General features: G+C 40.6%; 1 protein-coding gene across 3 annotated transcripts in view; it reads right to left on the reverse strand.

Moving 5' to 3' along the window:
- Positions 1 to 3,786: 3,786 nt before the first annotated feature.
- The window catches only part of LOC133558173 (potassium voltage-gated channel subfamily C member 1-like), a 145,890-nt gene continuing 135,106 nt past the window's right edge, over positions 3,787 to 14,570 (reverse strand). For all 3 annotated transcript variants that reach the window (XM_061909350.1, XM_061909351.1, XM_061909352.1), the window contains one exon: positions 3,787 to 11,801. Coding sequence is in view for 1 of the 3 variants with exons in the window: in XM_061909351.1 (XP_061765335.1) it covers positions 11,788 to 11,801 (14 nt within the window). In the remaining 2 variants the exon portion in view is untranslated. The remainder of the gene's footprint in view (positions 11,802 to 14,570) is intronic.

Raw genomic sequence — 14,570 nt, forward strand, 5'->3', positions numbered from 1 at the left:
GGTACTCCGGCTTCCTCCCACTTCCAAAGACATGCACCTGGGGATAGGTTGATTGGCAACACTAAATTGGCCCTAGTGTGTGAATGTGAGTGTGAATGTTGTCTGTCTATCTGTGTTGGCCCTGTGATGAGGTGGCGACTTGTCTAGGGTGTACCCCGCCTTCTGCCCGATTGTAGCTGAGATAGGCGCCAGCGCCCCCCGCGACCCCAAAGGGGAATAAGCGGTAGAAAATGGATGGATGGATATGATCATGATTTTTTATTATGTTAGGCCAGCAGAGAAGGCGATGCTGGGCCGGACAGCACTCCACTGTGAATCAGTGACTGCTATTGTTGTCAATTTATTCATTTCCGATCCTATAAATAAAATATGCATCATTGATGGATCTGACACCCAACATAATGCACATACTGTCGCAGCTTTCGTCGTAGCCCTATCATATTTGAATGGTTCCTCTAGTGGATATCACATACCTTATTGTTCTCAAATATCAAGACCAAATTTAATTGACCTCAAAAGTTATAAATCAGCATAATGTGTCATGTCCTGTTTCCTGCTGCTAAATGTGGCACTGTCTCTGTCTTTCAGGGCTTCTCATTGTGTTTTTACACCAAGTCAGTCTCTGTGCGGTTGTACCCGACCGCCTTGGAGACTTCCTAGAAGGAAAGGCATAAAGAGCTAAATTGAAGCAGTAAATGACTTAAATGACTATCTATAAACACGTTGTAATCAATTTTCCCTCCAATTTTTCATATATGTGAGCAAACAGCAAAGCTCCTTTAGCATTCAGTGGAGTGTGATTGAAGTAATGACAAAACAAAATTTACCTTGTAGCTAAAGAGACAAAACAGAAACCAATATTTGATAAATATGTAAAAAAAAAAAAAAAAGAAAGCTAATTATACCTGCATTGACATGTACAACAGTTACGAAACTTATCATAAGATAACTGCTTACACGTAGTAAATGTATGAATATTCGGACAAGGATTGTTAACACGCCTGAATAGTTTTGATACCTGAACATTGGAAAATAACTAGACATGATGTAAACTGGCAAAGTGTTGTAGATCTAACTTGATCGATGCAATGGGTGTCCAAAAAAGTGTATGTGACAACTATAAATTGGTAAATCAAGTTGCAGCTGGATTTGAAACATCCGTCTACTGGTGGTGTACGATTAACAAGAATGTTGACAGAATAAACTACGTCCGGTGGATTCGGGGACACATGGCTGGCGACCCTCCGCCATGTCCTCCCTCCACCCTCCCTTCACTCTTGAACTTTCTTATAGTGGGGGATCCGCTGCCCAGATCAAATTATGTACAGGTTTTGAGTCTTGTTTGTATTATGTTCTGCTCACGTTTGCCTTAGATCCTGGTTGCACTTCCTTGTTTGTTCTGTCACCATAGTTACTTATTAGTTTCACCTGCCACTTGTTTCCGGACGCACACCTGTTTTTGTAATTACTGTCCTGATTCAAGCCTGCCTCCTTCGTTCATTCTACATTGCTTTCTAGTTTGTGTTTCACAACAGTGACGACTACAATTCCTGATTTGTACCTGCTAGCTTCCGCGCTAAGCCTTTGTTCCTCTAGCTCCCATGCTAGTAGTTTTGTTTTGCCTTTTGGGGCGGTATACCTCGGTTGGTAGAGCGGCCGTGCCAGCAACTGGAGGGTTTCAGGTTCGATCCCCGCTTCCGTCATCCTAGTCACTGCCATTGTGTCCCCGGGCAAGACACTCTACCCACCTGCTCCCAGTGCCACCCATACTGGTTTAAATGTAAAAATAAGAAATTGTGTTTCACTATGTAAAGCGCTTTGAGTCACGAGAGAAAAAGCGCAATATAAATATAATTCACTTCACTAATTCACTTTTGTGCCTCGTGCAAGTTTTTCTGTTCATAGTCTGTTTTTATTTTAAATAAATCAGTATTTCTTACCTTCACGCTGCGTCCGAGCCCGACTGCATCCACGAGAGAACGAACTCGCATCACGATGCCACGCAATCGCCACCATTTGAATGGTTCCTCTAGTGCAGGGGTGTCCAAAGTGCGGCCCGGGGGCCATATGCGGCCTGCAGCTAATTGTTTACCGCTCACCACACATTCTGCGAAAATTGCAAAATTGATTGTATTGCAAACATTTTTTTAAAAACATTTAAAAAAAAGTGGAATGAGGTGAAATCTAATGAGGAAAAAGTGGCAATGTTGACACAAAGCTGCCATTCCTAAAAAAAAAAAAAGGACAAAAAAATCTATGTTACAATGAATTATTACTTAAAAATTATCACTTTAAATGTTTTATGTGGAAAAAATATAGCATATGTTGTGTGGTTGCCATATAAAAACATCAAAGTTTTGACAAAAGAGCATAAAACAAACCAACTTCAGAGCCAGGATGAAAGATATAGCGATTTATTCTATTGTGTTGCTAGTGTTTTAGTGAGTTTAATAGTACCTGATAGTCGAAAGTGTACGTCCACGGCCGGGTGTTGACGCGCAGTGTCTCAGGGGAGTAGACGGCAGCTATGGACGGCACAAGCTCAGCTGATATCCGGTAAGTGGTGACTTTTTAGCCACAATTTTCTCACCGAAACCTGCTGGTTGACAAGTGGTCGGGATCCATGTCCGCTGTGATCCATAGTAAAGTTTCAACTCCGTGAATTTTAAACAAGGAATCACTGTGTGTTTGTGTGGCTAAAGGCACCTGGGCATAGGTTGATTGGCAACACTAAATTGACCCTAAGATGTGAATGTGAGTGTGAATGTTGTCTGTCTATCTGTGTTGGCCCTGCGATGAGGTGGCGACTTGTCCAGGGTGTACCCCGCCTTCCGCCCGATTGTAGCTGAGATAGGCGCCAGCGCCCCCCGCGACCCCAAAAGGGAATAAGCGGTAGAAAATGGATGGATTTATGGAACATGTCCACTAAAAATCTAGATGTCAACACTGAATTGTTGTATTTTTTTTCACAGTTTATAAATTAACATTCATATTTTCTTAAAGTGTTATTTAATAAATATATTTATAAAATATTTTTGAATTGTTGCTATTTTTAGAACATTTAAAAAAAAATCTTACGTACCCCTTGGCATACCTACAAATACCCGCCGGGGTACGCGTACCCCCATTTGAGAACCACTGAACTAGAAGTAGTAGTTGCGCTGTTTGTGTGTTACTTACTTGTTGTAATTTATAGCGTCAATTATCTTATGACACAGTGAGTAAGACTGTTATGTGATGACCTTCTGCTGTTTCCAATCTGTTGCCAAATGAGTACAGGACTCCAGTTTTTATTTATGACTTAAAGTTAGACATAGTTTAGGGTCACATTAGTTGCTTGAGGAAAAAGTAGACACATTTAGTCAAGTGCTTCTGAAATATTTGACTTGGCCCAGGCTCGCCCGGACTCTATTTCCAGGAGTCAATTGAGTTTGAATTTCCGAATTTATGTTAGAGAGTAAAGAGGATTCATATGGCCCCAATTCGGCACAATTTACCTGACAAATGAAACGTGACAACTTGGGTGGGGAGATGGGCGTGCACTATCCACTTCAGACTCCAGTAGAGAGTGGAATATTTTAAAATGTGTTTTATGGAAATTCCAACTTTGACTACAGCGTCAGTTGCTATGTAGAATGGTGCTTTCCATCATTTTCAGCAGTCTTACGCGAGATTCACCCCAGGAACGGGGCCATGTGATTCTCTTCCCCACTGTCCTTCCACGTTTCCTACAAAATTCTCGTAAAGAAACAGTCTCATCTCAGAAAAAAAATAAGCGGACAAAGATTATTGTAAATATTCCCCATTTATTTTAAGTTCATCTCAATGATTCGAAGCAATTTTCTCTGAAAAAACAAGAAAAGCATCAGATGACTTTTAACCAGGTATTTCATTCAAGCTGCAATGGAGATTGGTTTCACATTAGTTCGCGATAACATTCATACATTTTTAAGTCTCAGTAGTAGAAATGTGTTAAATTATGACACTTTAATTGATATGTTTCTATTTTTTCCCCTCTCTCTCTCTCTCTCTCTCTCTCTGTTCAAAATATAAAAAGATAGGTAATGAACATTCCGTTGAAATATACTTTGTACAGTTCTCGATGTGTTAGGACATTTCAAAAAATAAAAATCCGGCTTAAGTCACACCCAGATCCCCCAGTGACCACCTCGTCTTTGCATCCGCTCTCCCGCCAAGACCGCAGTGCAGTGGCTCGCTACACTAGTGAACATACATCTCCTATCTTTGGAAAACCTGTGAGAATGCATGACGTCGGCCTGCAAAATCCCATGTGCGGTGTCTGATAATGTGCGTCATTTAAATATCTAGAATAATGGGATTTCTCCGGGCTCATTATTATGTAAAATAAACCTCATTTTTTAGAAGCCATTATTAGGGCCACGACACACAGTCCCAAATATCTGCGACATATGGCGCATTACAGTAAGTGTCAATCGGTGGCATTCCTGGTGCAGATTGCATACAGTGTCGTCAAAGTGAACAAACCAGAAACATTACACACAAACAGGCGGGTAAAGAAAATTAATTTTGCTTGTTTGAGAGCAGGAAACACCCCAAAGAGAACTTTTAACATAGTTTAGCATGTAGAGCATACATTTTATGACAGTTTGCATGACAATAAACAGACATTTTAGGTATTTAAAGTGATTAAAAACAATGTTATCTACATTAAAATGGGTGGGAAAAAAAAACATAATTGTGCATGCACAAATTTGACCTGAACATGTTGTAGACCACATTTTTTGAAGATAGACCCTGTAATGCCAGCATAGACTTCTAGAGCCTTCCAACTTGCAATATGACAGGAATGCAAAAAAAAAATTAAAATAATAAGCTACCCGAGCTACAGGACACCCTGGACCAGCAGGGCCTGCAAGGAAGTCACTTGGAAAATAAACAAGGATGAGGTCGTCGATCAATCAATTAACCAATAAACATCCATCTCACCCTTGGTGGACACTGGGATCGCCTCATAAACGCTTGATTGACATCATTTTTTCGGGGCCAGTTGGGATGCTGCATGGACGACGCCGTCTTACAACTGGAAATAAAATAGACCAAAAAAAAAAAAGACAAGCTACCTTTACACACCGCGGTGCGTTGCCATTAGCCTCTGGGAGGAAGACGTTTCTGCTCTACAAAACACAGCACAGTGGTCGTCGTTTTTTTTTTTTTCTTGTTTTTTTTCAAGGATTCATGACAAACAATGGCGGAAGAGGAGGCTATGCCAAGACTTTGTCGTCCCCCCTCCCAGCCCGTTCCCGCTTTAAGATTATCAAGTCATAATGCATGCGTATTTTTCTTTTTAATCTCTACACATCACTTTGGGGTGTTCACATCATCTAAATGTCTCAGATAAATCAACACCTATTGAACGTCCACACACGCCATTGACACAACCTGAGTCCTTACAAACCAAACTTTGGAATGACGGTTCCATGCAAACCTGAAATCTCTCCTGGAGTCTTGAACCTGATTTGGATTTTTGTGATACACAGTGGAACCTCAAAAGTCAAATCTCAAATCACAAAGGCCAGTGTAATTCGGATCTGAAACTCAGCCTAAAACTTAGAGGCACCAAAAGATTGAAGTGTTTTGCTTTTTCTTTGGCTTTATAAAAATTGTTTCTCATACCTAATCTAATAGCAGAATCGTACTGAATGAGAGGTTTAAAGAAAGTGCAAATAGCTAAGTGACAACTAACATGACCGGTTAGCCCGAATGGCTGTCCAGTTGCTTTAGCCGTCGTCACTCATTTTAATGTGTTACTAATATAACACTTGGAATGTAAAATGTAATTTTAAATAGAGTAATTTGTGTCCTTAGAAACTATTTATGACCATGAAACTTAAGGTTTCATGGTCATCATTTGTTTACTCCACTTTTGGAAGAAGATGTACTTAAACAATCGGTTTGAAAGTTCCAGGTTAAATGACGTCATACGGTGCGTTCTATTGGTACTGGGAGGTCGAAATTTTTTCGAGTTCATAGTCGTAATTTCGACTGGAACGCCCCTCGAAGTCGGATTTCGGTCTCGGAAAGTCGGGTTGTCACCAACCCCAATTTGGTTTCAAAGATGGCTGCTCTGGATGTAAACAATGATATACATTTCTATGATTTCAATTATTAGCAATTTTGATTTGTTTTTGTCGCACTAAATCCGTCACATACAGTCCCGATCAAAATTCACCGTATTTTTCGGAGTATAAGTCGCTCCAGAATATAAGTCGCACCTGCCGAAAATGCATAATAAAGAAGGAAAAAAATAATATATAAGTCGCACTGGAGTAAAAGTCGCATTTTTGGGGGAAATTTATTTGATAAAATCCAACACCAAGAATAGACCTTTGAAAGGCAATTTAAAATAAATAAAGGATCGTGAACAACAGGCTGAATAAGTGTACGTTATATGACGCATAAATAACCAACTGAGAAGGTGCCTGGTATGTTAACGTAACATATTATGGTAAGAGTCATTCAAATAACTATAACATATAGAACATGCTATACGTTTACCAAACAATCTGTCACTCCTAATTGCTAAATCCCATGAACTCTTATACGTCTAGTCTCTTACGTGAATAAGCTAATTAATATTATTTGATATTTTACGGTAATGTGTTAATGATTTCACACATAAGTCGCTCCTCAGTGTAAGTCAAACTATGAAAAAAACTGCGACTTAGAGTCCGAAAAATTAGGTACATACACTTATAAAGAACATAATGTCGTGGCTGTCTTGAGTTTCCAATCATTTCTATAACTCTTGTTTTTTTGTGATGGAGTGATTGGAGCACATACTTGTTGATCATAAAAAACATTCATGAAGTTTGGTTCCTTGGGAAGTTTCCCTGCAATAAGGCGCTTTAGGTAGCCATCCACAGGGAAACTTGCCAAGGGACATGTAACCAGATATTAACATTGCTGTATGTATACTTTTGACCCAGCAGATATGGTCACATTTTCAGTAGACCCATAATAAATTCATCAAAGAACCAAACTTCATGAATGTTTTTTTGTGACCAACAAGTATGTGCTCCAATCACTCTATCACAAAAAAAAATAAGAGTTGTAGAAATTATCGGAAATTCAAGACAGCCAGGACATTATGTTCTTTATAAATGTATGTAAAGTTAACGGTAACATTACTGGAGTGTAAACTAAAGTGTATATTTTCACAAATATTGTTTATTTTCAGACAAGGCAAGCGCAAAAATAGCTTTTGTGGATGTGGCCATCGTGATTTCTGACCTTGTAACTGGAATACTACCAACTTAGCCGTTATGTCATTTGCAACTCCGACTTCCAACTTCCGAGTTTAATGAGACGCACCAATATTACGGTCTCTTACGCCACTAGATTATAGCGATGCCACACTACTTAAAATAAAGCCTGGCGTCAGTTCGCTACCGACTTTGGCACTCTAAGTTTGTCTTTCTTCAGTGAATAAGCTAACCTGGTGCGGTATAGTTTGGTGGGTAGAGTGGCCGTGCCAGCAACTTAAGTGGATTCCAGGTTCGATCCCCGCTTCCGCCATCCTAGTCACTGCCATTGCGTCCTTGGGTAAGACACTTTACCCACCTGCTCCCAGTGCCACCCACACTGGTTTAAAATGTTCATCCATCCATTTTCTACCGCTTGTCCCTTTTGGAGCTTGCGGGGGGTGTTGGAGCCTATCTCAGCTGCATTCGGGCAGAAGGCGGCGTACACCCTGGACAAGTCTCCATCTCATCGCAGGGCCAATACAGATAGACGGACAACATTCACACTCACATTCACACACTAGGGCCAATTTAGTGTTGCCAATCAACCTATCCCCAGGTGCATGTCTTTGGAGGTGGGAGGAAGCTGGAGTACTTGGAGGGAACCCACGCAACCACGGGGAACATGGAAACTCCACACAGAAAGATCCCGAGCCCGGAATTGAACTCAGGACTACTCAGGACATTGGTATTGTGAGGCATGTAGATTAAATATTGGGTTTTACTATGTAAAAGCGCTTAGAGTTACTAAAGAAAAGCGCTATATAAATATAATTTACTTGACTTCACTAACTTTGCATGATGTTTTTGATAAAGTGACTGTTTGCAACCTTAAGCGGCTGCCTATATGGTGCTAACTTCTGAAAGTTTTATAGCAATAATTTAGTTATGTTTGTTGTCAGCTAAAGATAGCGATTCGGCAAAGTTTAGCTACTAACGTTAGCTATCATTGAACGTAAAGTCTATCGTAACGACATAGCTCCAAATTGTTAGTTGCTTCTCCCGGATTGAGTCACCTCTTTTTCCTTGGGTCGACAAACAATTTTTAGTCAATATAAGGAGTAATAGTGAAAAATAGACATCTTTTAAAAAAATATGTTTTTTCGAACCACTAATGGTAGCTTAGGTTAGCAGGCGGTGGTTTAATAAATACCAGTTGCTAACAGTCACTTGAAAATGTGACTGTAAGGTTCGCTCACATAGCTCTGCTAGTCTCCGATGGTTTTTCATCATTTAGGGTACATCGTTATTACATTGGACAATGGAGAGTTACAGCGTATAATCGTAAAAAGTGAATAAAGTGCACAAAAGCGCCTCTTGGAGAAACACACTGTCAAACAGGTGTGGACAAACACAGCTCATTCAAATTCAACCGAGTCAGTAACAAGAGCCAAGATTCATTAGAGGCAACCTATCGAAAACAGCGGGGTTTGGGGTTTGACTCGACCTTACGAGATAGGCTTCTCAGCCGAGTCGACCATAGAAGAAAGCGGGACCGACGCTGAACCAAAGGGTATTTAGAGCTAGGCGAATTGCCTGGCCATCCAGCTGAGTAGAGCCTTGTCGGTGGAGCAGGCCGGATCAGACCGACAGCGCCGAGAGGACGGGACCCTGTGAACGGAGAGCTGCATCTGATTGGCAAGTTCTGGGAAGAACTTGTGGGTTTTTTGATTGATTGATTGATTGATTGACTGAAACTTTTTTTAGTAGATTGTATAGTACAGTACATATTCCGTACAATTGACCACTAAATCGTAACACCTGAAAAAGTTTTTCAACTTACTTATAAATGGTCGATTTATATAGGCTAGTAAGGTAAAGTGTTGTACCTTATAAATCAACCATTTATAAATACACGTCAGTAGGCTAAATGAACCTCTTCAAGATAGTTTTTCAACTTGTTTAGGTCGGGGTCCACATTAATCAATTCATGGTAACCATGGTAATCAATTCAGGGTTACCACCGGAATCTAACACATTAAAGTTACACACACAAAACGGTGTGTTCCCAGTAATGCTCACAGAAGTAACACACTATTGTAGAACCTTTGAGACAAATGACCAACAAAACCGTTAAGTTTTATGACGGCCGATTACTTAAATTTGCACAAGGTCCTCTTTGTTTTGGCGTCTGGATTATGTTTGTCTTTTCAGGTTCCACTGTATATAAGCCACGTCAATCTTAAAGGACTTGAAGGCCAAAGGAACAGAACTGACCCAAGACTCTCTCCAAAAGCAACTCTGTCCAGTTTGCCTCGCTACAGTCATTATTTCCTCGTCTTGTATTATTGCCGAAAAAAAAGAAATAAATGATAACGTAAACAATTAGTGTTAATCAAGCAAAGTACAGTGAGCGTGTTTGTTCTCGAGTTGCTGCTGCTACGGTCGTTGTGCAAACGGTTTCCGACTTGGCGGCGCAAGCTAACACGACTGAATCGGCCAACTACGTGATGACGACGGTCGATGAGATGATAGGAAAATATATACCGCTCGGTTGCATTTTTTTTTAAGTCAAACTATGTTGGCGCGGATGCAAACCCTGGAATGAGGAAAGTCGGGCAGTAGGAGCAGAGAGATTTCATCGAACAAAAAACATAGTTCAGGGTGTACGTTGCAAACATACGTTTCAATATTCACATTTTTTTTTTTTACCTTTTCAAAACAAAATATATCTTCTCTTTCATTAGAATCTTTTTTTCTTTGTTGTCGTTCAAAACATGAATTGCATATAACATTTTTTTTTTTTTTTTGAAGTTCATTTTATATATAGGTTTTTTTTGTATCTCTAGCACCCTTGTCTTCAACTAAGGGCTTGCAGAAAAGACAGTCATGCAAAGTAGTCATGCTGGTAAACAAAGTTACAAAAATGCATCATCTTCCCAATCACCCCCCCTACCCCCGCAGGCGGCCGACCCTCCTTCCTTTACCTCAGCGTCCATCTATCCTCCTAGATGCATGAGTCCGTCTTTGCTCAGTCAGTGCACACGTGCCGACTTTCAGTAAGTTAGCCACCTCGTGTCACGTGATCTCGGTTTTTCATGGCAATTTTTTTTTGTTTGTTTGTTTCATTTTGCATCAGATTTCAGAAATTTCATTTCCCCTGTCCTTTGCTTTCCACCTCCTTCCCATCTTGGACCAGCTTCCAATTCCAATGCCATATATATGTTTGTATCAAAATATAGATTTGTTCTTTTTTTTTTGTACACTTGCTCTCTCTACTTGGTCCGCTTCTGCTTCTTGAGGGCCCTCCTCATCTTGACATCGCCTCACCAGTGAAGCAACCCGTTGGCAGCGAGATGTACCGCAGAAGGATTTTTTGGGCAGTACTCATTGGGGCTTGGGGGGGGGTTCTTGTGCCTTGATGGCAGTGTAGGCCTTTGTTTGTAGCAAGGGTGTTCTCTGATTGGTCCCAGCGAATGGGCAGTTATATGCGGGTTAAAAAAGTGGCATAGGGCGTGGAGGGGAGGAGCGTTCATCCTCCCTTTTTTATCGTAATTCAAGCAGAATTGTTTGGCCAACAGTCTGCCCCTGTCTCCCTCAGTCTATGTTTGGCTCGGGCCGCAATAGCTCTAATTTCACTTGAATGGGGAATGGATGCAAGTGGCAGTTAAAAGGATTAAAGATTGTTTTAGAAGACCATGGACCCCGAGTGGACTCATTTTTGCTAATCAACATTATATCACAGAAGGTCATTTGGCAGGTATCCCCCCGCCCCCTTTGTTTAGTACATGAGAGAAAAAGGAAGTCTTGGTTTAGCGTGTGATGCTACGTGGGTTTCGTTTCGTCGTAGTAGCTTTTACTCGTGTTCTTTAGAAGTAAATGGAAGACAAAAGTTTCTTGATCGTGATAGCCGTCTTATTCTCCTCCGGAAGTGTTTTTAAAGGTGAAGACCGGTGCTTCGTCTCTCATGTACTCGCTCGTGTGTCTTCACTGGAAAGGATCTCAAGAGGGAATGACATCTGAACTGCATAAATCCCTTAAGTCATCAAGTCCAGTCGTTTCTCAGCCAACGAATGCTACGGTGTGTTAGCAGAGATGCTACATTGTTCATTCAGTCCCTTGTGAAGACAAGTGTTTTGTTTTTTTCCCCCCCAATGTTGTTGCTCAGTTGATAGACCTGGGCCATGGAACAAGATGGCCGCTTGATGTTATCGGGAGCGATGTCATTTGGAATGTGTCCGCAGGAGTCTTTTTTTGTTTTCTTTCCCCGCTCCCAAAGTGTGTCAGTGCAATGCTCAGTCAATTGGCCCAAAAAGAAGAAGAAAAAATGGTGGTCGTTGGGAGTTCCGGGAGGCTACTTTGGTAACGAGCGGACCGTGTGAATTTTCCGGAATTCATCATTAACTTGTGGCCGCTCTTTCCCTTTCTCTCGTGTGGCCCCCAAAAAAGGTCTCCTTTTTAAAAAAAATGTCCATCCACATCTCGCTCGCCGCTTTTATGTGGCTCCCGCCGCAAATATGTGTTTACCGCTTACTGACTCCTCGTTAGAGAGAAAAGGCGAACGCTAGAAACTTAACACTGTGAAGACAAGAACAGAGAGGCATTAATAATCACACGACATCAACATAAATTAGGAAGTTCACACATTCATGTTGCAAGCATGTTGTGATTCTCAAACTGTAGTGCGAGTGTCCCTGGTGGCACACGGGCTCCACCTTGTGGTACGCTAAAGAATCATTTAATTACACACCCCGTTACCATTTCAGTTGCAAAATTGTGCTAGATGTAAATATAAACGGAATACAATGATTTGCAAATAATTTTCAACCCATATTCAGTTGAATATGCTACAAAGACAACATATTTGATGTTTAAACTGATAAACTTTTTTTTTTGCAAATAATCATTACCTTAGAATTGATGCCAGCAACACGTGACAAAGAAGTTGGGAAAGGTGGCAATAAATACTGATAACGTTGAGGAATGTTCATCAAACACTTATTCTTATTTAGAACATCCCACAGGTGTGCAGGCTAATTGGGAACGGGTGGGTGCCATGATTGGGTATAAAAACAGCTTCCCAAAAAATGCTCAGTCTTTCTCAAGAAAGGATGGGGCGAGGTACACCCCTTTGTCCACAACTGCGTGAGCAAATATTCAAACAATTTATGAAGAACGTTTCTCAATCTTCACTTGCAAGAAATTAAGGTGATAGGTCAAATGCAGAGACTAGTTTTGCCACACCAAGAGTGTATGTGACAATCATTGGTACTATAACTTTAACTTAAAATTTAGGGATTTCAGAATCTATGGTCCATAATATCATCAAAAGGTTCAGATGATCTGGAGAAATCACTCCACGTAAGCGGCATGGCCGGAAACCAGCATTGAATGACCGTGACCTTCAATCCCTCAGATGGCACTGTATCAAAAACTGACATCAATCTCTAAAGGATATCACCACATGGGCTCAGGAACACTTCAGAAAACCACTGTCACTAAATACAGTTTGTCGCTACATCTGTAAGTGCAAGTTAAAGCTCCACTATGCAAAGTGAAAGCCAATTATCAACAACATCCAGAAACGCTGCAGTCATGAAATTCAAAGTTAATTATTTGAAAAAAATAAATAAATAAAGTTTATGAGTTTGAACATCAAATATCTTGTCTTTGTAGTGCATTCAATTGAATATTGGTTGAAAAGGATTTGCAAATCATTGTATTTCGTTTATATTTACATCTAACACAATTTCCTAACTCATATGGAAACAGGGTTTGTAAATATTTAAACAAAGTTTTACTGTTCAAACTGTGTGTAAAGCTACAGTGGCCCAAAATATGAAATAAAATATTTCCCTTGTTTTTAACAAATATTTAGACCTAGTATGCTACCGTATTTCATTGTTGGTCATTATGGAGTGTTTTCTGAGGTGGTCTTGGGTAAAGAAAAAAAAAGTTTGAGAACCACTAATCAAGTGGAACAATCTATTTTAACTACATATATACAAAATGTGAATGAAATAACCGCACTACTACAATTTTTAAACTGAAATGAAATGTATTTCACTGAAATAAGCTTTTAACACTCCTCATAGGACCAAAAGCTGCATATCCCAAGCTAAACTGCAATTTTTAGCAGAACAGCAGCACATGTATAAATTGGTACTTGGTGTCAACAGTTTGAAAACCACAAACGCAGCACATTCTAAGGTTGGTTTACAGTAGTGTTCAACTAATATAAACCAATCAGCCGTGTGAATTGATCATCATTTTGCTGGTTTAATCGCCAAATGTGCTCATTTTCACAACACAGCTCCATAAATTCAATACTTTTTGCATGATTTCAATTAAGTAGTGAAATAATTACCTGCGTAAATTGTCGTTTAACTGTCAGAATAAAATGCAACAATTGGAAACAACAACTCTCTCTACAGCTAACAGTAAAGAACACAACATGTCATGTCTAACACAATGCTCTCCAATCAGCAACATGGATACAAGCAGTGTGTGTGTGTGTGAGTGTGTGTGTGTGTGTGTGTGTGTGTGTGTGTGTGTGTGTGTGTGTGTGTGTGTGTGTGTGCGTGTGTGTGTAGACATTTACATTTGGGGTGAATATACAGTATACATCAAGTTCATTTGACAGATGGACACACAAATATATAAAACATGATGTTAATGGGAATATTAAAACAAAGTGTAGTTAATTATTGCAGAAAAACAAACATCAATAGAAAAAAATAAAATTCTTCAATATATATTATATACATTCTACTACTGTATATACCCTCCTGAGAACCAGTTTCCCCTTCATATCAATCCATCTTCTTCCACTTATCTGAGGTCAGGTTGCGGGGGCAGCAGCCTAAGCAGAGAAGCCCAGACCTAAGCAGTGACCCCAGCCACTTTGTCCAGCTCCTACCGGGGATTTCCCAGGCCAGCCGGGAGACAAAGCCGTCCCGAAGTGCCCTATGGGAGGCGTCCAAGGGGCATCCTGACCAAATGCCCGAACCACCTCATCTGGCTCCTCTCGATGTGGAGGAGCAGCGGCTTTACTTTGAGTTCTCCCGGATGACATGGCTCCTCACCCTATCTCTAAGGGAGACCCCCGACACCCGATGGAGGAAACGCATTTTAGCCTCTAGTACCTGTGATATTGTCCTTTGGGTCACAGCCCAAAGCTCATGTTCGTAGGTGAGGATGGGAACGTAGATCGACCGGTAAAATCAGTGCTTTGCCTTCCGGCTCAGCTCTTTCCTTACCACAACAGATCGATACAAGGTCCGCATTACTGCAGACACCGCACCGATCCACCTGTCAGTCTCACAATCCACTCCCCCCCACACAAGA

The sequence above is a fragment of the Nerophis ophidion genome, linkage group LG08 (assembly GCF_033978795.1).
Source record: "Nerophis ophidion isolate RoL-2023_Sa linkage group LG08, RoL_Noph_v1.0, whole genome shotgun sequence".
In the NCBI taxonomy this organism is placed as follows: Eukaryota; Metazoa; Chordata; class Actinopteri; order Syngnathiformes; family Syngnathidae; genus Nerophis; species Nerophis ophidion.